Source organism: Gallus gallus, chromosome 1 (genome assembly GCF_016699485.2).
Source record: "Gallus gallus isolate bGalGal1 chromosome 1, bGalGal1.mat.broiler.GRCg7b, whole genome shotgun sequence".
NCBI classification, from domain to species: Eukaryota; Metazoa; Chordata; class Aves; order Galliformes; family Phasianidae; genus Gallus; species Gallus gallus.
In genome coordinates this window covers 143974216-143997637 of record NC_052532.1, presented here as the reverse complement: position 1 = coordinate 143997637, position 23422 = coordinate 143974216, and the positions used below count along the sequence as shown (strand labels likewise).

Genomic DNA, 23422 nt, shown 5'->3' with positions numbered 1-23422 from the left:
AAATTTTAGTGTGAACTTAATGACAGTGCAGATCTGCACACTGAAATTGTTCCTGTTTCTGTGCTGTAGGTGAAAGCTGTGCACTGCAAAGCCGGTGATACCGTTGGAGAAGGAGATCTGCTGGTGGAACTGGAATGAAAGGTTGCCTTCCTGCTGTTGAATTACCTCAACCTTGGTTATTTCCATCCATGAAGTAAAATTAGAGCAATTCAAGACAGACGATGGACCTTCCTACGCAAAAGATTTTATAGAGCCATATTTATTGTATCAGTGGTTAAGACAGCAAACACAGATGTTAAACCTTGGCAACAGATCCCAGATTTTTACTTCCAGAAATACTTGTACATAACCTTTGTAATTCTTTGATTTTTCAGGATCAAGTAGAATCAATAAAATACCATTTCTGCTTTAAAACAGGAAAAGCTTCTTTTTCAAAAAAGAAAACATAACAAAAGCCTGAAGCTGATTAATCTTCTCCATGGTAATCTCACCGGTTTGAGGCCCCAGCCAAATCGTACAGAATGGTTGATAGGAGCGACAAATTAACCACTGAATGGACTCAGCAGTTTTCCTAAAGCCTGTGTAAGTGCTGAACAATTACTGCTTAAATTCTGGTCAGACTTATTGTAATATTGTGAAGCTTTTGTCCAGACTAGCTTTAAATTATGGGTTAGATGTTTTATTTTGCTACTGCAGACTTTCCCTTGTATTTTCACTTGCAGCTCTAAGGGAATTTTCTCTTTTATTCAGACTCCATACTCAAACGCCCTCCCCTTTATCTTCTTTCTGTTGGTCACTGGATACAGGGTCTTCCAGGCATAGGTTTCAAGTCCCCTCAGCCACCCCTCAGGCCAAGCACGCTGCCCCCTGAGCTCCTCCAGTCCAGGAGATCCACGTGTCTGACCTCTTGTTGTGCAGGGGCTCCTTCTAAAGACTCAGCGAGGGATTAGGAGTGTTCATAAAAACAGAACTTTGGAGAAACTGAGGCAGAGACCCTGCAGCCTTTCCTAGAAATGTCCTTGGTGCCCATCTTGCCTTCTCCAGAAGGGGTACGGCTCAGCCTAAACTGAAGCATGATAAAAAGATTTACAAAATGAATATTCTGCTTGAAAAGCATTTCAGAGTTTAATATCCCTGCTGCAGAAGCACAGCCTCTCAGTCTATTTTTCTACTTGAATGGCAGCACTGCCCATTACTGATGAAGTTCAGGCCGGTTCCTTACCCTGGCTCCCTGTGCTGATCTCTGGCCATCCCAGAGCTCCTGCCAGTGAAGCAGAAGTACAATATAGTTCTGAACGGTCCCCTTGGTACACTTCATTGTACTCTGGCTCACTGCACGACACACATTCCCCGCTCACAGCCTTGTCCCTGCAGCAGCTTTCTGTATTATACAATGTCAGTGTACCAAACGCTGTAGTTGAAGGAAATAAAAGGCACAGCAGTGCAACAACACAGCCACAATATCCCCGGATTGTACAGAAGCCGGCACAGTTGGTTGGGTCATGAGGACAGTAGTCTTTAAATGTTGCAGTAATCACATATAGGTCCTTTTTTATTCTTTAATAGCATGGTTAAGGATCTTTCCCCCCAGTAGGAAATCCAGTCTGCATACAACTGCAAGTTCTGCATTAAAGTGCTTGGCTCAGCGTCGCCTTAATAGTGCTCACCACAGCTGCAGCTGGTGCGGTGCAGTGGGCAGCTGAAGTCAGGTTTGCTTTTCTGGCCCTCAGCGTCCAGATCCCAGACACTCAGTGAACTGAAACAGTACCTAAAGTGCTTACTTAGGATGCTAAATGAAACATACGATTTTAAATGGAATTCTCTTTAATAATTCTTTAATATTTCTTTACAGTATCTCATAAAACTAAATGTATTTTAAAAACAATCATCTCCAGTTCAGGAAAACATTGCGTTATGAAGTAAGAACGGTCATCTTTAAAAATGTCTTCCCTTTATTTCTACAGCAGTGTTGTATTTTTCCCGAAGCGCAGACTACCTGTGCGGTCATTTTTCCCCCACAGACATTTGCTTGCTGCTTGGTTTACATTCAGTAGCCTACCATTAGAGGACAATATTAGACGTGCATTTTACTTTGCTTGCAGATATGATTTTTTAAAAATCAGTTTTAGCTATTAGTACAATAACGTCATTACTCCACCCAGCTTACGGAACACACGTGATAAATTTATCAGTTCAGGTAAGAAAGAATTAGTGTGTTCATCTGTCTTCCACTCACCTTGGCCGTGCACTGAGGTGAAGGGGTAGGGAGGCAGGAAAGAACATAAACCCCCTCACTGCTGTGCACAAACACAGTTATTTTGGCCATCAGGCGAAACCAGTTAGGGTGGGTTAGTGGGGGCACAAGGCTGTGCCAGTCTCTAGGCCCTGCAGCACTAGAGCCAGCGTGCCCAGGTCTGGGAGGTTACAGATCTGGGGACTTAAGAGAAAGGCATTATGGGGTGGCTGGAAGGGCTGCCACACAACACCTGCTTAGAACTGTCTTCGCAGGGCTGTGCCGGCTCAATCTCTGTTCTCCCGTAGCACATAGGAGAGGCCGTGGGTCCCGGAGGAATCGTAATTGTCATGGTAGGGCAGCTGGACCCACTCAGGCTGGTAGGTGCTGGTGTTGTACACGAAGCACTCCATCACCCCACTGCTGGCTGGTCGTACCTCGGCTGTGCCGCTCTTCCCCTCCCACTCCACCACCTCGATTCTCATCGTTGTGCGCTGGTACATGTCCGGGCAGCCTTCAAATTCGTCGAGGAACCGCAGCATCTGGTCATCCACAGTGTAAATCTCCCCTGCGATGTGGTGTCCTGTGCCCGGGATGTTGAGCATGTAGGGGATGTTGTACTTCCCTGCAATCACCAGAGGGTATTTCTCCACCGTGCGGCCCCTTCCTTGGTACTTTGCGATCCCCTTGGCGGTGTTGATCATGTGCTTGTAGTTGGGCTGGCCCTTTTTAAGCGTGCCATACACAAAGACACGAGCCATCGTACCTGCAAAAGCGGCAGAAGGACAAAGGCGAATGTTACGTATGTGACTGGCCTTCTCTAAGGAGAAGGTCTGATTTCTGGGTGCTGCTGTGCAGAGCCAGGAGTTGGAGTCAATGATCCTTAAGGGTCCCTTCCAACTCAGCGTATTCTATGATTCTAAGGAAGCCACACCAGCAGCCAACACAGTGCTGAGCTTCAAGCTTTCCTCGAGGTTTTTCTGCCTCTCTCACGATTAGATTGGAGCCGTGCTGCACAAAGTATGATGCCATGCTCAGTAACACACTATAAGCAACCCAGGGAGCCATCCCAGTGATAGGAACAAGTTCCAATTAGCACATCCTTCGTGGAAGAAAAACAACAACCAACCAACCAAATACCCCGACGACAAGAAAAAGGCACGGTTCAGTTCAGCTATGCAAGCACCTTACTATATTGCTCTACTGCATTTATGGTTTAAGTAGCCTCAGTCAAGTCCAGGTAGTGTTAAGACTGCAGAGGTGAAGCCAAAGGACAATTCTGCCCCTCCCTGGCAGAGGGGCTGGTTTTAAAGGCTGTAGCGATGAACTTTTCCTCATCCCCAGGTCTGCGCAGCCCAGCACAGCGTGTGCCTCCCTTTCACCATGGCAATATTCAGGATTTGAGAAACAACATTATATTCAGAGACAGAGGTGCCTGGTTTCAGTTCAAGTATCTTGTTTCATGGTAAAATAAAGCACAGTGGCATTAATCATCCCAAAGCAAATTAATGCATTCAAACTTGCCATCATGTTGTGCTGCATTTGCATACATTTGCTGGTGAGCATTTTTTATGTTAGTAATACCAACTTGGTTACACTCTCAAAAAAAAAAACCCAAGCAAACAGGAAAGCACAGTAAGAAGCACGGTGCCTGTAGCTGCAGCAAGCTAACACTGTGCAAACTGGGACATCACTCAGCCTGACCACAGAGCTGCCTGTCCTGAAAGGGAATGAAAAGGCTGGAACATCAGCCCTGGAAAAACAAGTGCTGTGCTGCAGAATGAGGTGGCCTGGCACAGGCTTGGGTGAAGTTCAACCTGCTGTAGGGCCGCTTCGGGGACATGCTGAAGGCTTCCCGCAGCCCCAGCACCAGATCCCGCTGGCCGGCTCTGCCTGCTCAACGCCGGCAGAGCTGGGGAGGCCACGTTCAGCCAAGCCAGGGCTGCTCGGAAGCTGCCGTCGCAAGCACAAGGACGTGTTTGTCTCGCCTGTTCAGGGAAAGGGAAAAACAGCATTTCTCTTTGGTGCTTTCAGTGACTCCCAGCTGACAGGCCTCCTTTGCTGACTTGATGAGGGCAGGCCAGGCGACAGCGTCGTCGGGAGCACCTTCACCCCTCTTGTCGGGTGAGCAGAGCCAATGCTATTTCCATTTGTTTACCTTGGGGATGGACTGGGAGGCAGGACCCTGTTATTCCAGTGCCAGCAAAACTGGAAGATCCTAGATTTTCCTTTGTTTTTCACCCTCTGCCCTGTTCATCCTCACTTCTTCCTGCATGGCAAATGATGGTTTTCCTGATTTTGCCCTCAGTCTGTCTCTGTTCCGCCCAACACAGCAGCAAGGCAGCTGCCTGCCATGCACCAACCACCAGAGGAGAACATGAAGCTCCGTTTGTTGTTGAACAACATTCAGAGTTTGAAAAATCTTTAAAAACTGACTGGAAGCAGAAAATAAATGTTTTTTTTTTTTTTTTTCAGCTATTTATTCTTAATTTAGTAGCTAGGTCAGCTGGGTTATCCAAAGGGTACATTACCAGCCAAGAGGAGCGTCATTTACAATCACCAGGCCTTTTAACCAGTAGCAAAGCAGCTTCTCCCTTCGTGAAGAAAGAGTTTCTCTCTGTAACAGAATACTTTTCCAGCAAAAATGGTGCGTGCCTTTATTTACTGGCAAACAGCTTTCACTTGAGGAAAAATACCACACTGATTTGTCTCTGTTTTATCAGATATACTCCAGCGTAATCTATCCTTCATGACATAAATGAGTTTTTTCAGAGGCGGCTCATTCCCTCACAATAAAAAGGACATTAATATTCAGTTCGTCTGACTCCCTTTTATAAGAAAAATCATTACCTTTCAGACTGTGTTTTGAATAACAAACAGAGATCTTTCAGGAAGAAACTTGTCCCAGTGGGGATTGGGAAAGGATCAGAGTTAAGCACTGAAACATGCAATTAATTCCCATTAGGGGATTAGGGCACTCGTGTTCACTTTGAATCAGAAAAATGAATTGTGAATTAAATTGTTCACAACCAAGAGGTTACTTGTCAGAGTTAATAAGTTAAAAAATAAAAAGGGAAACCTAAAACACACATAAAAAGCTTAATACCGAGTGGCGCATCTGTAGGAAAAAGATACGCTTCATTTCCATTAAGCTAAGATCTCTCCTTACTGTACATTTGAAGATAAGCTTCCTAAAAGTTTTCAGGAAGAAGTGTTAAAACTCACAAAACTGGTGACAACGAAGTGCATATTTCTGGCTGAGCAGCTTCAGGTACTTTGGAAGCGCTCCCTTCAGATTGACAGCAGTACACCCAGCACACTACCGCTCGTCGCAACAAACCCAACCACAGCAACAGAACTCGCTAACCCAGGGTTGGGTGTTTCAGTCAGGCTGGAGGGGGCTCTGAGCACCCTGATCGAGCTGCGGGTGTCCCTGCTCACTGCAGGGGGGTTAGACCAGATGACCTTTAAGGGTCACTTCCAACTCAAACGATTCTATGATTCTATGTTCCATAATGTAAGTAAATGAATTCACCCGGCAGCTTAAGTGGAGACTGAGGAGGAATTGGAAACCTCAGTCCTGGGTTACACAGAGATGGCGCTTGCAAGCCCCAGACTCTCAGCACTTCCACAGCTGTAACAGAAGAGGGCTGGCGACCAAACTTCCCCTCGCCCTCCATGGCCACCATCCGCCTGGGGTAAGCTCAACACGCTGCCTTTGCGCTGCCTTTGCGTATGCGTTGCTGAGTGTTGCGTTCTGGACAGGCTGCTCCACAGCCAGCGCAACTCCCAGCGCTCAGATCTGTGCTTTCAGACCGTCCTCAGCCACCTTGTGGCAAGGAGAGCAAAGAGCAGGACTGTATTTCAGGGTCACTGCACAGCAGTTCAGCCAGCAGCAGCGCGGCTGGCGGTGCCACGGGAAAGCGGTCTTCCTCACTTAATCTGGTTTGACACTTCAGACCTCTGCTGATCGACTTCAGAGAAAATAATAATAATAATAATAGAAATCAGATTCTATACTAGGTAGTGGGTGCCAGGACAAAACACAACCCATTCAAAAGGTTCTTTCATGAAATATTCATGCTAGAATCATTAAAATTTAACGGCGCGAGGAAACACAAATGAAATCTGTATGTCATCTCTCCCAACTCTTTCTTTTAACTACGAAAGGCGGACGGGCGGCCTGCTTGTGGGTCGTGTTACTGCTCCCTTTGCTATGTGGGATGCAAAGATCAGAGGACAGGGGGCTGCCTCCGGGTCAGGAGGGCAGGAGATGTGGGGGTGAGTCTGGCTGTGGGGCTGCAGGGCCCTGTCCCGGCCGAGCTGCTGGGTCCTGAGCTGGGGCACGGCCTCACCTCCCAACAGCTCTGGCCATAAACATCCTTTTTGCCGTGGTTCCATCAACTGTTGCATCCCAGCAGCTTTTCTGGAAAAATAAAAGCAGCAGTGTGTCCATCACGCTTGCTCCGCAGCCCTTTGTGACTGCGGTAGCGGTGGGTTTGGGTTTTATTTTGCTGAAGCTTTCCCTTGCAGATCAGAAAGTATCCATTTCTCTCCCTCCATACAGTAACACTATTTTCCCTTGAGAAAAATTCTTAGCGCTGGCTCAGTGACCAGATATAGTTACACATTAATTCTTCAGAAGTTTCTTAAAACTGTAGGAAACAGGTGAAAAAACAAAATGCCTTGAACTTTAAACTTGAGCCCAGTCCGTTTGAATGAAGCGAGTTTTAAGGTCACTCTTCACTCAATGCTAACTTTCAAGCAGGACTAACATGCCAGAGAGGGCTCATGGGACTGCATCCTGTTGGGCCTTTGATGCTTTCATTTTGTTACTCGCTATTTTCTTTATAGCACAGACAAGGGCTTCCTGCCCGGGCCGACCCCTTTCCAACCTTGCTGAATACCTCGGAAAAGTTTATGGCAAGACACCTTTCTTACATTAACCACAGAGGCACCAGCAAAACGATGGCTCCTTTGAAATCCAGAGGTTATGGTCTCCTCGCAGCAGTTGTTCGCTCAGAAACTGCGAGGTGCTGGTTTGTGAAAACAAACAACAGTATTCAGTGACCAGGGCCGTGTTGGACACTACTAGCCACCACCTGAAACGGCACTTAACCTGCTTCACAGATACTTTTCATCTCACCCTTGGACAGCTTCTATCTCCAAACCAACAAATGGGCTGCACTGAAGTGTGAGCGTCCCAAGGATGTTTTGGGTCAGAACAAGCAGCAATCACACTGCTGCTCATGTTCCTGGCACTGACTTGGCATCAGAGGCCATGTTTGTTTATATCTGCTTGAAACTCTTTGCAATCACCCTCAACTCTATCAGGTAGAGAAATCTACTCAGCTAACTTTTTTATTGTAATATTCTTTTTTTCTTTTACTATTACCAGGAAGAGCTTAATTCCCAAAGTAAACATTAGCAGCAGGTATATAGGGCTCCAAATGTCAATTGGATAAAGCCAGCACACACAAAACGGTGCTGGGGCACGATGCAGAAACATGCTGGATGCATTTTTAGACTAATTAACATGCTCAACTTCTAGACAGTGCAGAGACAAGAAGGGATTGCAAGCAGAGACAAGAAGGGATTGCAAGCACATGAAGAGGACAAGAGTAGGAAGAAGGCAACGGAAAGACAACAGATGTGAACAAATTATGTTGGTAAGAAATAGTTGCCCCCACAATACTTTATGAGTATTATTGACTGTTTTGCCATAGGGTAGTATTATGTAAGCCAAAAGATTATTATATCAAGTTTTTGACACCACAGTTCAGACATCCGTGGGCTACAAAGGTAGTTAAAATGAGCTCAGGGAGGATCATTGAGAAAATGAACCAAGGGCCCTTATTTTGAGGCACAGACTGAACAAATTGTTCAGCTTGAACAGGAGCTAACAGGGCTCCTACACACCAGCTACATATACAGGTGAAGTTTTTACAGAAGAGATAAGTGGTTCTCTATATACACAAAATTTCTGTATGGAAGAATTAACTTAGACAGAAACAGCTTTCTAATCATAAAAACAGGCAGGGCCTAAGAACAACCACAATAAGTCACAACAAAAATGAGCCTGGTGTTCCACAAGTGACATCCATCAATTTCAGATACCTCAGAAAGAACTTAAGAACAGAGAGCAGTGATACATCTCCAGACTTCAAACCACAAATCACAGCAACACAAGGCAGGCAGCCCCACAGCCTGACTGAGCATTTTTCCTTGCCAACCGCTAGCTTCATCTGATGGCTCCCCCTCCAAATGCTCTCTGTACACCTCTTCTGTGCCACCACTTTGTCAGCCCTTGCCTTCTTCTAGGCTGGAGTCCTTATCTACTTCTGAGATAGGGAAACCAGAACTGACATCTTCAAGGATGGATAAACCACGGATTTATAAAGTAATATAACTCACATTTCCTGTTTTGCTTACGTTTTGCACTATCTTTCTGATTGCTGTTGAGCAATAGACTGATGTGCTGGAAGAGCACTGCAATACCTCAGCATCCTACTCTTCAGTGGCAACTGTTATGAGAAACATTTTCAGACAATTCAAGAGTGCTGAAGTCTTCAAAACCAGCAGTCTTGAAAACAGAAATTTGTCCAGTCTCTCCTGGGTACTACATTTAATCTTGCCTAAGAGTAAGGTAACTAAGTAGATGACTTCTCAAAACCCTTCTCAACTTTATGTCAGCTATATGACATTCAAATGACATACACAGAAATATCTTTGAGGGAGAGACTTTTTACTATGGCCTGTAGCAATAGGACAAGGTGTAGTGGTTTTAAACTGAAAGAGGATATATTTACATTAGATATCAGGAAGAAATTCTTCATGGTGAGGCTGTGAGGCACTGGAGCAGGATGCCCACAGAAGCTGTGGATGTCCCATCTTTGGAAGAGTTCCAATCCAAGATGGGGTGCTGGGCAACTTGGTCCAGAGGGAGGATGAGATTGAATGGTTTTTAAGGACTCCTCCAGCCCAGACCATTCTGTGATTCTCTATCTTCTGTCTGCAACTCTAGCTGTATCGGGTTTACAGGACAGGGTTTTGGTAGCAGGGGGCTGCAGAGATGGCCTTTGCAAACAGAGCCCAGCAATGACCCGTGCCAGAGCAGAGCTGGCACCGGGTGCTGCCAGAGCTGAGCTGTGGGAGCACAGATTGAAGGAAGGGAAAAACTGCTGCCCAACAGCAGCTGGGAGAGAGAAGTGAGAAATGTGAGAGAACAGCCCTTCAGCCATCCAGGTCAGTGCAGAAGGAGGGCAGGAGGTGTTCCAGGCTCAGAGCAGAAGCTCCCTGCAGCCCAGGAGAGGCCCATGGAGGAGCAGGCTGTCTCCCTGCAGCCTACAGGCACCACATGGAGCAGATCTCCCCATATAGCCACGGAGGAGCCCATGGGGCAGCAGTGGATGGGTCCTGAAGGAGCTCACAGCCCATGGATACTCCTGCCAGGAGCAGCCCAGGCCGGAGCTGCAACCCATTGAGAGCAGCCTGCGGTGGGGCAGGAGGGCAGGGGGGAGCTGCAGCCTGCGGGGACCCGTGTGGAGCAGTGCTTGAAGGGTGGGCCCTGTGGTATGTAGCCCTGTGGCATGGAGCCATGTTGGAGCAGTGCTGGCAGAGCTGCAGCCTGTGGGAAGCTTACACAGGATCAGTTTGGGAAAGATGGCATTATGGGAGGGACCTCATGCTACACCAAGGACAGAGAAGGATCATGAAGGAGCAGCAGAGACAAAGTATCTCGCCATTCTCATTCCTCTGTATCATTTAGGGGTAGGAGGTAGAGGAGGGTAGACGGCAGGGAGGTGTGTGCAGTTTGCTTTTAGTTTCTCACTGCTCCAGTCTGTTAGTAACAGGCAATAAATTAATCTATCCTATGCGGAGTCTGTTTTGCCCATGATGACAGTAGGAGAGTGATCTCTCTCTCCTTATCTGAACCCCCTGAACCCTCTTCCCATCCTACATTCCTCCTCCTGTTCTGTTGAGGGAAGGAAGGAGAGACCTGCATGGTGGTACTTAGCTGCCTGTAGGTGTTGAAGCACCCCACTAATATGTAGGCTTAAATTGTTTTATCTGCATAAAAAGTGACAGAGGAAAGAAAAAGAATATTAACTTCAAATGCCAGATCCTCATCACAGAAGAACAAGGTAGGCAACAACTGTTGATGCTGCAGCCCTGTTGTGCTAGCCTTGCTCCTGGTACTCTCAAACACCACTGTGAATTTGAAGCTGTTTCTGCAATTGGCATGCAGGGCACAGCACAGTGATTCAAACTGCTGACATCCTGAGGCTCAAATGCAGTCTGAAGCTGGGACGGGTTTTCCCAGACCCCAGCAAGGTCAGCACACTGATTTACATGCCAATACTCAGAACGTTCAGTCAGTTGTTTTCGATCGGGAAGAGCATCTCAGCCTGTGAAACTCAGCAAACACTCTGAGTACCTAAGCATGGGAACACATTTTTCTATGCTGAAAAGCTGGTGAGGCAGAAATGGAAGGGAGAAAAGATCAGGTTTGTGCTAGATCGCAAGGTGCCTTTCCACAAAGCAGCGCTGGAACGGGACGTGGAAAACACCACACAGTAACACTTTGTATGGAGCAGAGAGGTGCCCCGCTGGTCCCAGCGCAGCAGTACCTGCTCTGCAGAGGCTCCCTTCCCTCATCACTCAGGGAGGTGGCTCAGCCTGGAGGAAGCTTTTAAACAGCCATCAGCACAGCAGCCTCCCTGGCCACACACACCTTTCAGCTGGCCCAGGGCGGGCGATGCTCAGAGCCCTGGCAGCCTGTGAGCCCCAGCTGACACAAGCATCCAGGTGGCATCACCTCAGGCCTTGTCATGTGGTAGGCAGGCGAGACAGCAGCGAGCTCCTGGTGCAATGGTAAGAGCTGAGCAGGGAGAGCAATTCTGTACTGGCTGCAGGGTCACATAATACTGAATTATTGTTTCCTTTTTTCCTGGAAACCACCTACCTACATCACTATAGACGAGCGACTGAAACACAAACCTTTGATAAACTTGGCAGAAATTAAGGATTAGAAAATCCTGACAGACTTTTTTTTTACAGCCTATGATTCCTTGGGTAGGAGACTTTTAAAGGGCCAAAGAAAGGTAATTCACATACATTTACAGCACTCATGTATATACATAACATTTCTATGCAGAACCATGCTTTTCTTGGAAAATGCTAGAGGCCCACAGAAAATGAGAAAGATTAAAACCAGCTGTACTGGAGGAACCACCAGATTTAAATGCAGCCACTATTTTAAGTACTCAGCCAGAAAGGGTACAGACAGCACAGGGTAATGGCCAAACACGTTCGTTGTGAAGCAGGGACGTACAAAAGGGTGGCTGAATAAAATGACATAAATATACCCATTAAAAAGATACAGATTAAAAGTATTAATATGAGTGCACATATGCCACTAACTAGCACTGGGAGAAAAGGCCCTTCTTGACACTGGGAAGGGCACAGGTGAGGTCAGTAATGTGCACAAAAGGAAAAGTGGGGTGTTCAGAAAATAATGAAGTACGGTAGTAATATTATTTATTTGCTATGATAGCTCTGAAGCAAGTCAGGCCACTGATCTGGAGACGGCCACTGGACAAACACTGGAAAAGATAGAAGAAAATATTCAACACACCCTCCTTCTGTGATAGAGATATTTTCCTTACATTTTACTTAAACTTATTCAGGTCAATTCTTTTAAAGCTAAGAAATCGATGACAAGGGAGCCTTGTAGCATCCTTTCAGGTTGTGAACAGAACTTGTGAGAAAGAGTAATACTTAACACATGAAATACAGGAAGAGAAACAAAGCACAATTCACTAATAGCCATTCTTTTATTTGCCTAATTAATTAAATAGCTTTGCAAGTCTTGCTTTGATAAGTTACGTGTATCAGGTAGTTTTATTTAATAAAAAGCCCTCTTTTTCCTGTAGTGAATTTCAGCTTGCAGCTATACATGTCGAAAATAAAAACCTAGTCCATATCTCAGCACTAAATCTCTTCCCCACCATTTTCTAGCATAATAAAAGGCAAAACAAAACAGATACTCACACCAAAACTACAGAGAACCAACAGCAGATGTATGTAATTACTTCAGTCCCACTGAGGCATATCACTTCTGTTTAGAAATTAGTACCAAGTTTACTACAAAAAAAAAGTCAGATCATCATGAAAACTAAAGAATTACTTCAACTTTCCCATTCTTGACTTTTGTTCTCCAAGGAAGACTTGCCTTTAGCATCAAATGGCAAAGCATCCTTATCTAAAAGTAAATACATTTCCTGGTCTACTATCTTCTACGCTGAAGAAACAAATACACATCCTGGGACCATCCGAAAAACCCATGAAATGGCACTCAGCAAGGCACTGGAGCAATTGCATTCAGCTTCAGGAAACATACTGACCAGAAGCTCACATATCCTCCTGCCCCGTGGAAGCAAAGATAGGCAAGACACGAAATCCATTTGTGCCTTGTAAAGATGCGGTGAATGAAATCTTTACTTTCAGGTAAGGAGTGGTTTCATATCTGATAGAACATTTGACACAGTGACCTTTGAGAAGGAATTTCCCTACTTGATGAAGGAACAAGAACAGAACCAAGTACTAGAAATAAATGAGAAGAATAATATGTGGTTTTGAATGTTAAAAAAGCTAGATAAATGTCTTAAAAAAACCTGCTTCCTCCTTAGACAAGGACAACATGATGGGCTTGGAGTAAAGTAAAATATTTAATTTAATATGCAGCAAAAATAGGACCGGAGCAAGTCATAGGAAGGACTGTATATGAATAGTGAGTTAAGGGAAGATTAAGGTAGCCTACTTTTAAATACATACAGTCAACACAGAGAGAAGCTACCGTTCAAATTCCTTGGGAATCAATGCTATTTTATTTATCAGTGGCCCTGCCAAAGCAAGCAGTTGTGTACCTGTCAAATCAATGCACAACACACCCTGAGGAGGAGTGGTTCATGCTACAGACATTTCAGACAGCCTATGAACTGCGCAACTGAAATAAGATGCTGGAAGTAAATAGTTGCAACAGCCCGAGATATCATCTTCATCAGCTACAGCAGATGCCTACCTAAGCCACCAAGAAGCAGCTGTAAGACACAGCCAGAACAACTACTTGAAGGAAACACCATAAAAGGTATTGGTAAAATCTTACTTAGAAAATTACACCAAAGTGATCCTCAACTACATGCACAAACAAGTGCACAAACTTGAGAGTGATTTGTTTCCTTGATCATTCTGTTATTTATTTATCAGGGTTAAAAATAAAAAGACTTGAAACAGCGTAGGCTTTCAAATACAGACTTACTCCTCATGCATATACTCTTTGTACACTTGTGAGTTTTATCTTACAGCAAGCACCTATTACTTCTTTTCCTGTAGTTGTAGATATCTGCATTTGATGACTTGAAGATTCTAGACATCAGAAGTGTTTCATATTTTCCAGCAATGGATAATTTTGTGAAGGACTGTACTTCTACAAACCAGGTGTTTTTCATCCACAGTACGTTCCTGCACCATGATAGAACAAAATAGCTGAAAAAGCATTTATTTTCCAGGGGGCAGGGAGATTAAGAAAAAGAACATTCTAGAGACATAAGTATTCAAGTTACTCAGGGGTATATCAGAAGAACTCTTACCCTAAGGTATTCAAACATCTAAGAGAGTGTCTGGCTAAATCTCTTCATCAAACCTCAATTTCCCACTGGGGAAAGAAGCAGACAAGGCTGGAGCAAGTGCTGAATGCCACAGGCAGAGGTCTTAAGGTGTAGCCAGTTTTTGACTGGAGCGGAGCCCAACAAAAGGTGATCACAGATAGCGTATACCTCCAACACTTTCAGACTCAGGCTTTGATCATTTTCTTTGTTCATAAAAGGAAAACAAAATTGAACAAATTTCTTAAGTGCTTCTCCCAAGGCCTTAACATCTGCCGTTTATCCATCCCTTTCCATCAGACATTCGTGTCAGCAAGGCAAAAAGTCTAACAACTTTTCTCAGAATACTTGAGCTGTGAAAGATATTGCTTGTTTATTCATTATCTGCTTTGGTCCAAGGAACAGGTTTTCAGACCCACTTCAGGAGACTGGGCAGTCCAAGGGCTAAAACGAATTAGTGTACAACAGCACAATACAAAGTCAAGGCCATAGGCCCAAAACCATGTTACAACCAGATCAAAGACTGTACGTCTGAGAACGTTGTCCTCACACTTCTTGAACTCCAGCAAGCTTGGTGCCATGAGCACTGCCCTGGGGAACCAGTTCCATTGCGTGACGACCCTATGGTGAAGACCCTTCCCCGGATTTCTAACGTGATCCTCCCCTTATGCAACTTCGTGCCATTCCCTCCTGTCACCAGAGAGAAGAGATCAGCACTGCTCCTCTGCTCCCCCTTGTGAGGAAGCTGTAGGTTGCAATGAGATCTCCCCTCAGCCTTCTCTAATTTTATGTCATTTTGTACTGTGGGGCCCGAAACTGCACACAGTACTTGGGGTGAGGCCACACCAGAGCTGTGTAGAGCAGGACATTCACTTCCCTTAACCAGCTATAGCAATGCCATGCTTGATGTATCCCAAGATAGGATTGGCTTTCCTGGCTGCCTGGACACACTGCTGACTCAGTGTTGCCAACGTTTAATGAGAAATTGTTCAATTGCAACTGAGTCTTGAACTCTAGATGACATCAGCAAGGATGAAAATAAGGCTGTGGAGGTGGTCATACTGTCTTAAGGGATAACTCATCCATCTCACGTGCCATCACTGAGTTTGCACAGTCTTTTTATATACAATCATCTGACATATAAAAAATGGCAAAGATAAGCATGCTGCTGTTTCAGGACTTGCAGGTAACACTTAGGATTCTTATTTTTTATTTTTTAAGTAGAAAAACTTAGATAATTCCCAAGTAAACAGACAAATATGTACCATGATAAGCTAACAGGGAATGGGTGTCAACACACTCCTACTCTCAAGCACAAACAAGTAAAACCAACTGTTTCTTCTGGCTAGCAACTTTCCCCCTAATTTAAAGTCAATTTACAGCCACCATTTATAATTTATTTTTAGACTGTGACAAAACAGATGAGCCTCCACTAAATACTATGAAGAAGTCAGCACCATGTTTTAAAAACTGACTGCTTGCACTGAAAGATCTCGGCCTAGAAGGTCTAAGTAGCAGAATAAGCAACTATAGTCTAGGAGTTTCAAGAGGTTGTTCTGGATGAACACTCCTACACCTTCACATCTAACACGTTTCACAATGGAAAGCTGATGTTATAGATTAACCAATTATCATATATTTGAATTTAAGGTATAATTAATGGATAATTTTAAACAAACATTATCACTGAAGTGTTGAAAATATGGTTGAAATATAGTGAGTGGAAGGAATGACCAGGAATCTTAAGGGTAGAGCTTCCATCCCTGTGTTATAGAAGGTTGTGGTTATCTGGAAAAAGGTAGCACTGTTTTCACAGCTGATCTTCAATGAGCTTGGGACGCACTGGAATAGGTTGCCCGAGCAGGTTGTGGATGCCCCATCCCTGGAGGCATTCAAGGCCAGGCTGGATATGTCTCTGGGCAGCCTGGTCTGCTGGTTGGTGACCCTGCACACAGCAGGGAGGTTGAGACTAGATGATCACTGTGGCCCTTTTCAACCCAGGTCATTCTAGGATTCTATAGAAAATATTATTAAAGAGCTCTTCAGTTCAACTTCACAGTAAAGTGTTATATTTCAGTTCTTGAAGAAATCAGTCCTTGAACAAGCTGAATGAATCAATTCTATCCCCCTGCCCGAACATCATTCAGTACAGCAATCTATAGTGTACTTGAGGATTGGAAGCTGCTAACGTGCTACTATCCTGAACACCATTTGTCCTTGATTAGGCAGCAAGCATGTAGGGACATTTGGAAATCTCAGTTAGTTTTACTTCTGTGTTAAGCAAATAATCACTTATTGATGCTAATTAATAAAAAAATGAATCTAATCAACAAGAGTTATATTAGCTGTACTAATAAAGGCATAGGAAGGAGAGAAACCATACAAGAATTAAATGTTGTCTTGTTTGATATGGCTTGAAAAAATGGGTAACGAGTAGATCACTTCTGATTTTCAACATGTGAACAGCTACTTTGAAACAGATCACTTGAAGTACTGTGAAATGACAAACTTTGACTCGTTTATCATTTACTTCCAGATAACTCTCAGCTAACAAAAGCGTGCTTCTGAATACATAATGCATTACATTTTTTACTTTCAACACCTGGTGTCAGCAGAATAACGCTGTATATTTGTACGTAAGATGCTCTGCAGTTGTGCGTGCTTTGATGTTAGGGCAGTAATATTTCAAATAGAAGTGAAACTGTGGGAAATGATGGACATAGATGGATTTAGTGGTCAAGTGACACATTATCTGTTAACTGACCATAACAGGCTATTTTAAAAATGAAACAAAGTTGTCTAAAAACCTTCATCCTTTAGTCAAGGTTAAGGACAACCGGAAGCAAAGCAAAAAATCATTCTACATCTCCAAATTTTGAGCGAGCCAAATACCACACTTAATTTGCAACAAAGCTTTCACTGCTGATGATTTCGACATCAGAATTCAACTAAATGCAATATCATTTTTGTACTAGCAAACCATTATTTTTCTGTCCAGTTTAGGATAGCTGCATTAATAATCTTTATGATGGTTTCACTAAGAATAGACAGTGAGGGGAGTGTTTTTGTTTGCAACTACCTGGATCTTTAAGACACTAGACAAAAAAAATCAAATATCAGAGATTTAATATACCTTGGTCCCTCCTTCCTTCCCTCCAACAAGAAAACAGCCAAATTAATGGAAAATGCCAAGACAGTCACAATGAGTAGCACTGTACTTCATTACTTTAATGTGAAAGTAAATGCATTCTTTTTTCACTTTAAACTTAAAAAGATAATGGACGTAAGGGAATGAAAGCTTTCTCAGCTTTTGATGCTTATTTCAAAATCCGAACTGGATTACAGCAGACATTTAGATCAACTGATATATGATTTAAGTTGTGCTATGTTTCTTACATATAGCTATTCAAATGCATTATGGAAGGAATCCTGAATTTCAGAAGAGTCATAAGCATCTTATACATGGAAGATTGTAAATACTGTATTGCAACAAGTGAATGCAATACTTTACAGCTGTCAGAAGATATTGATTCTATTTCAGACAAAAATAATTTATCAGAAAATTAAAATACTATAGAAGATGTGGTCAAGAGTTCTTTTTTTCTTTTAATTCACTTTGTAAAAACATTAAAACTGACACTTCCACTAATTATGAGTTTCCTAAAAAAAACTTTCCAAAAGCTGTATTGCCTTTCTTTATTTTTTCAGTGATACACGGGGGCTTCTATGGATGTCAATATTCAGGTTTTAGAACAGTCACTGTGGATTTTAAAGCTAGAAGAGAAAGGCTAACACTGACAGCAGGTGAACAATGTTTGGTAGAGATTCTCATGCTCCAGCAAGGTTTTTACCACCATTTGTGCTGGCCAGCTTTTTGATTACAGAAAACCGCAACACCTAAAAGAAAGATAACAAAGCAACACAATCCTTAATACTGCAGTCAAACAATATAGCCCTAAATAAAGCAAAATCAAAAGAGAACAGCAGCAGGATCTTCAGATCAAGATACCGATGGGGAAAAAAAAAAAAAAGTAACTGAAAGCAGAAAAAAACTGAACCCTGAGAAGAGGGATGCTGAATCATTAATAAAAAAAGAGCTCTCCTCCCAATTAACAGATGTTAATAAAAACAACTTTTAAAAAGAGACTAGCTAGGTCTGGTGGGCTAATGAAGTTAGACAAGTTTTACACGCATGATTTATTTAACAACTCCGCTTGTTCTCCTGCTTCTTCAGCATTTCAGAAGGGAGAGGGGAGGAAAAAAAAAAAGAGATAAAGCTGTCAGTAAAACAAACCTCTTCAAGGTCTTCAAAGGTCTTCAAGAACCCTTTTCTTCCAAACAAGCAAGCATTCTGTGGTCATCTTAAAAAGCATGTACTTCAACTTGGCGAGAACAGGAGCAGAAGTACAGCTGCTGAAGTAATATACAGGTCAGAAAGGTTCGTCCGGCTACTCTTCTGAGCAGCTCTAGACATCTCCCCCCTGACCTGCACTCAGTGGGAGAGGCTGATCAGAATGAACTGCTTGGGTGATCAGGAAAATGCTGCCTAGACAGACCTAGGAGATAGCATTTGTATGGAGCCACTCACTTTTTCCATCATTAATTCAAGAACCGCAGAATAGTAGGGTTTGGAAGGGACCCTCTGTAGGTCATCTACTCCAACCTCCCTGCTAAGCAAGTTCCCTACAATAGCTGGCTCAGGAGGGTTTCCAGGCACGTCCTGAATACTTCCACAGAAGGAGACTCCACAAGCTCTCTGGGCAGCCCGATCCAGTGCTCTGTCACTCTGGCAATAAAGAAGTTCTTACAATAAAAATATAAAATATACTAAAAATATCAACTCTTATGGAAGAAAAAAGGGATGTAGACTGTCCAGTAATAAAAATCAATCTGCAGAATAGGCACAGAACTAGCTTCCTCGCTCATCAGGTGGTAGGATGCTTGGGTGCTGAAAAACAATGATCTTTACCAAGAGGAGGGTTTTTTTTTTTTTTTTATCTTGACCTTGAAAGAACTTTTGATACTGTCACTCAAGATATTCTCATAAGCAAGCCAGAAAAAAAAAACCAATTTACCACAAACTGTTGGTACTTAGATTAAAAAAAAGGTTAGAAACATGCATTAAATTTGGTACATTTGCTCAGATAGCAGAGAAATACTGGCAATGAAAATACCGACTCACGTGAAAGATGCAGGTAATACCACAATGCAAAAGGCTGTGCACAAAACTAATCCTTCGCCCTGCAAGTCTCTGTACAGTTGCTGCTCTGCAGCAGCACTTCAACTAAGGTCAGTGCTGAGTTCCAAGATTAGTCAGGAATACTCAACTGCATAAACAAAATCTGGGGAAAGATAAGCTTAACAGAAGCTCTGTAGAAATAGATTTGGCAGTTATAGTAATCATGAACTCAGCATGAGTCAACAATGTGGTACTCTTGGAAAAAATATCCTAATGTTTATGTACAAACAAGTGTATCATTAGTAAGACACGTGAACATAATCTCCAACTCTGATCTGGTCACAAATAGAATACTACGTGCAGCTCTGAGCACCATACTTCTAAAATGTGATCAATTGGACAGAAGGAAAAGAGAGTAATCACAGGCCAAGAAAACAAGGGGAGGTAAGACTGTACTGTGATCATTTATTTTAGAGAAAACAGGTCATGCCTGTAATTACACGAAAGCACACTAATTAAAAAAAGAAGAGGCAGAAAGCTTCAAACCACATCTACTTTTACAGAAGACTCAATGAACTTAAATTCCAGATACAGACCTTAGGAAAGACTGATTTATCTACTGGTAAGCACAGTGCCTCGCAAGAGCTTAGATCATCTTGGAGGGCTGGGAATTCTCCACTGTCAGTAATACTAAGCAGCAGGTTAGTCAAATCTCTATCAGAAATAACAGTACTACTTCTAGACTTGCGTTTTGCCAAGGAACTGGATTAGATAGTCTCTTTGCTCTCCTTCAAAAATGGAGAAACAAACAGCAAGTTAATTGATATGCTCTGCATAGAAAGGAGTGCTAGATTTATGAACACTGCATATGAACAGCAAGAAGTTGATTCTGCAGTCCAGTCATTGGATCCCTTCTATCATCACCATGAGAAGAGACTTCTGGATATTGCTCTGAATACTGCACCTGCCAACTATACTCAGAGATGTAATCCCAAATTTCTACATCTAATGCTCTTGGACCATCCAAGTCCTGCTTTTGCATTTTGATGCAGCTTCAAAAGGACAAACTGCAAATCAGATGTTCCTAGGAGACATGGGTCAGAGTCCTCCAAGGAGAGGGCATGAATCAGCCTTTTCTAGGAAGACTGTTCTTAGTCCTGAAGCTGCTGTTGGTTGGAACATGTGGCACATCTGCCAGACAAAAGGTATGCCTGGTTGAAAGGCAGAGCAGTGCCAGGCCAGCGTACATCTTTGCCCTGATAAAAGCACTGAAAGAAGGCAAAGTAAAAGAGTGACTCAGGACTACACCACCACAGCCTCAAGAACAGCCTGGCAGTTCACTATTACCATTCCCCACTGGAAGCTTTGGCTCCTCAAGTAGAAAGCAGCAGAGACTTTTGCCCTTCAGAGTCTGCAAGACAGCCATCCTATTTTGCATACTGAACATAAAAGCAGCTACAAATTTTAATCTAAAAAAAAAACAAACAGGCCTTCTCTTAATTTTGTCTATCTTACTTGTTAAATACTACTGTTTTCAGATCACAGACGTGACATAATTTAGTCATAAGAAGATCTGAAATAATTGCTATTCGAGACTTTAAAAATATAAACCATATTTTGCTTCCAGGCATATGTTGCGTTTGCTCTATTGATAGCAAGCTGGTAAGATAAATCACTGATAGAGATTAATTGAAGTAATTAACTGGAAATCTGTACCCTCACACAGGTTTCCTCCAAGCTGTCAATGCGGCAACTGTAGAGAAGACACACCATGAGTACTCCAGACACACAGGAAAATCTTGCACGCACATTTTTTCCATGTACTGTTTCCTGCATATGTGATTGGAGTTAAGTTACTAGAGATTCAGTGGTAAATTGTCACACATTGGCATGGATGTGATCCAGAGTCATGCACGGGTCTTTGGGGAAATAATAATAATAAAAAAGGTAAGCTAACATACATTTTCTTAGAAAGAAAATCAAGTTATCGATTATATTGTGGTAGCTCAGACGATATGCTGCACAAGATACAGCAGCAGCGTATACAACCTCAAATATTAGCCCAATAGATCAGTATTTTACTTGTCCAAAGAAAGACCACGTTACCTGATCTGTCAGAGTCATGAAAGGCAAACTGTCCTAAAGGGAACAAATATCACCTGCTCTTCTCTCCCAGAACCGTACCTACCAGGTCATGTGGCTGCTGCACCACTCTGCACAACTCTGTTTACAGTTCAGTTGCATCAGCTCTGAAGGTTGACCACACATACACTCAGAACACTGAAAGAAATGAAATACATCTGAAGAACACAGAATTGAAAGGCCAGTCACAAACTTTACGCTCTAAATCTTGACAGACTTCAAGAGGATGGAAAGCATGAAGTTCTCTTATGAATGCATAACTAAAATGTTTTCCACGATTCTGTGATAATTAACAAAACTCCAAACTGAAAATAAAGGCAGCTGAATTATAGATCCTAATTGGGTTTTCACATCACTGAAATGGAAGCGATATGTAATACATATAGATTACACCTGGACAAATAACAGAGATCAAATCATTGTTTGGATATGTAGAAATTAGAAAAATAACCTCACTGCAAAAATGAATCACATACATAATTAAAGATGCTTGGTGCCACCCATTAACATAGTAAATTGTCATTAAGCACACTTAATTAAAAGATCTAATCTACTAGCAGTAAAAGAACAGACTAAATGAGCAGATGGATTCAGATATATTTTGACCTAAATTTCTTGATATTTCAGGAAGATAAGTAAAGGTAAATATAAACAAGAATAAAAGTGAGAGGAAAAAAAACAGCCAGACAGGGTATCTCGTTATGAAGCCTCATACTTGAAAAATGGAAAGACACCAAAAAACCCCTTATCTCTCCTTTTACTGCACCTGTTTGTCTTCTCCAAGATGTTTGATGCTTGATTCTCTAAGCAGGTCCCTTAAAGGTTCACCTAGCTATAAATAATCACGACTAAGAAATTCATTATATCTTGAACTGCAAGCACAAAATACAGCTCATTGCCTAAGGAGAGTTTAATCAGATGAAACTGTCAACTTAGAATATAATTTAATCTCCTAAAAGTTGCCTTTCTCTTACGCTCGGCCTCTTTGGAATTTCACTCCCGTTAGAGACAGTGATTAAAGAAGAAGATCCGCAGTCCACAGAAGTCAAAGACTTTTGTTTTTGAGCCCTTTATGTCACCTTCCCCAAAGACACTCTTCCCAACCAAAGTTTATAAGCATATAAAACTTTATATTATTTTTCATATCTGAAATGAGCTTCAGAAAGATCTGGCCAGCAGCTGGATTCACATGCTCAAAGTTTTCATTGCTGGTGTATTGGAACTGCATCACAGTAAGCAGTGCAACCTTGGAGCAGGTTAGTGGTCTGATGTAGGAAACGTGTGTGTGTTATGATAAACACCCTGTTGGGATTTATTCCCTATATAATTGTCAGCTAAGGCAAAATTAAGCCTGGGGCTCCACTCCATAAATTATGTTGAAATGTTTCCCTTATTCATGTAATTTCTCATACAGTGCAGGCTTAGCTCTATGCAATCCTATCCATTCTTAATTAAGTTATTCTCCTGTTCCCATATCCAAACATAATATTTACCAAACAGTACCACCACATATCACATGTAACACAACACGAAACAGTCCTGTAGACAACAGGGTAGTGTAAGGTAATGTAGTTTTAAAGCATTGCTTCAAAGTACACGTTGCCACACTCCACCTACGTGCTGTATGTTGCCACACATCATCCCCTTTTAGTGGAAATATTATGCAACGTTGAGATTGTATTCTCACTCATTCTACAAAAGGTCTACATTTTGTTGTAAATACTACCTTAAGGAAAATCAACAGCAGTTGACAGATACTCTTGAACATATCCGAATGCCAAGTTCACTGCAAGGTTCTATTTCCCACTTTGTAATCTCCAGGTGGAACTCTCTTCTCACACTTCACTTTTCCAACTCTCTGTAGGATTCACAGAATCACTAAGTTGCAAAAAGACCACTAAGATCATCCAGTCGAATCATCAACCCATCTCCACCATGCCCACTATCCACATCCCACAGTGCCACATCTACTCTTCTCTTGAAAACCTCCGGGGACAGTGACAGCACCACCTCCCTGTTCCGAAATCTGACCACTCTTCCTGAGAGGAAATTTTTCCTAATACCTGGTGTGAACCTCCTCTGGTGCAACTTAAAGCCATTCCCTCTTGTCCTACCACTAATTACCTGGGAATAGGGCCTAACCCCTAACTCTCCCTAACTTCTTTTCAAGTTGTCGTAGTGAGAGATAAGGTCTTCCCGGAG

At 42.8% G+C, this 23422-nt stretch overlaps 2 protein-coding genes across 13 annotated transcripts in view; one reads left to right on the top strand and one right to left on the bottom strand.

Annotated features, from left to right (window-relative positions):
* PCCA (propionyl-CoA carboxylase alpha subunit) overlaps positions 1-414 on the top strand; it is a 270716-nt gene extending 270302 nt beyond the window's left edge. For all 5 annotated transcript variants that reach the window (XM_040706028.2, XM_416970.8, XM_046913872.1 and 2 more), the window contains one exon: positions 70-414. In XM_040706028.2, the coding sequence (XP_040561962.1) occupies positions 70-138 (69 nt within the window). In that variant the 3' untranslated portion in view covers positions 139-414. The remainder of the gene's footprint in view (positions 1-69) is intronic.
* A 1392-nt stretch (positions 415-1806) lies between these two features.
* Positions 1807-23422, bottom strand: part of GGACT (gamma-glutamylamine cyclotransferase) — a 29614-nt gene continuing 7998 nt past the window's right edge. For 4 of the 8 annotated variants that reach the window (XM_416969.8, XM_025146747.3, XM_003640539.6 and 1 more), the window contains exon 2: positions 1807-2999. In XM_416969.8, coding sequence (XP_416969.1) covers positions 2521-2999 — 479 coding nt within the window. In that variant the 3' untranslated portion in view covers positions 1807-2520. Of the gene's footprint in view, positions 3000-14418; positions 18310-19081; positions 19192-21266; positions 21359-23422 lie in introns of those variants that run through there. The other 4 variants (XM_025146745.3, XM_025146742.3, XM_046913921.1 and 1 more) reach the window with 3 other exon arrangements.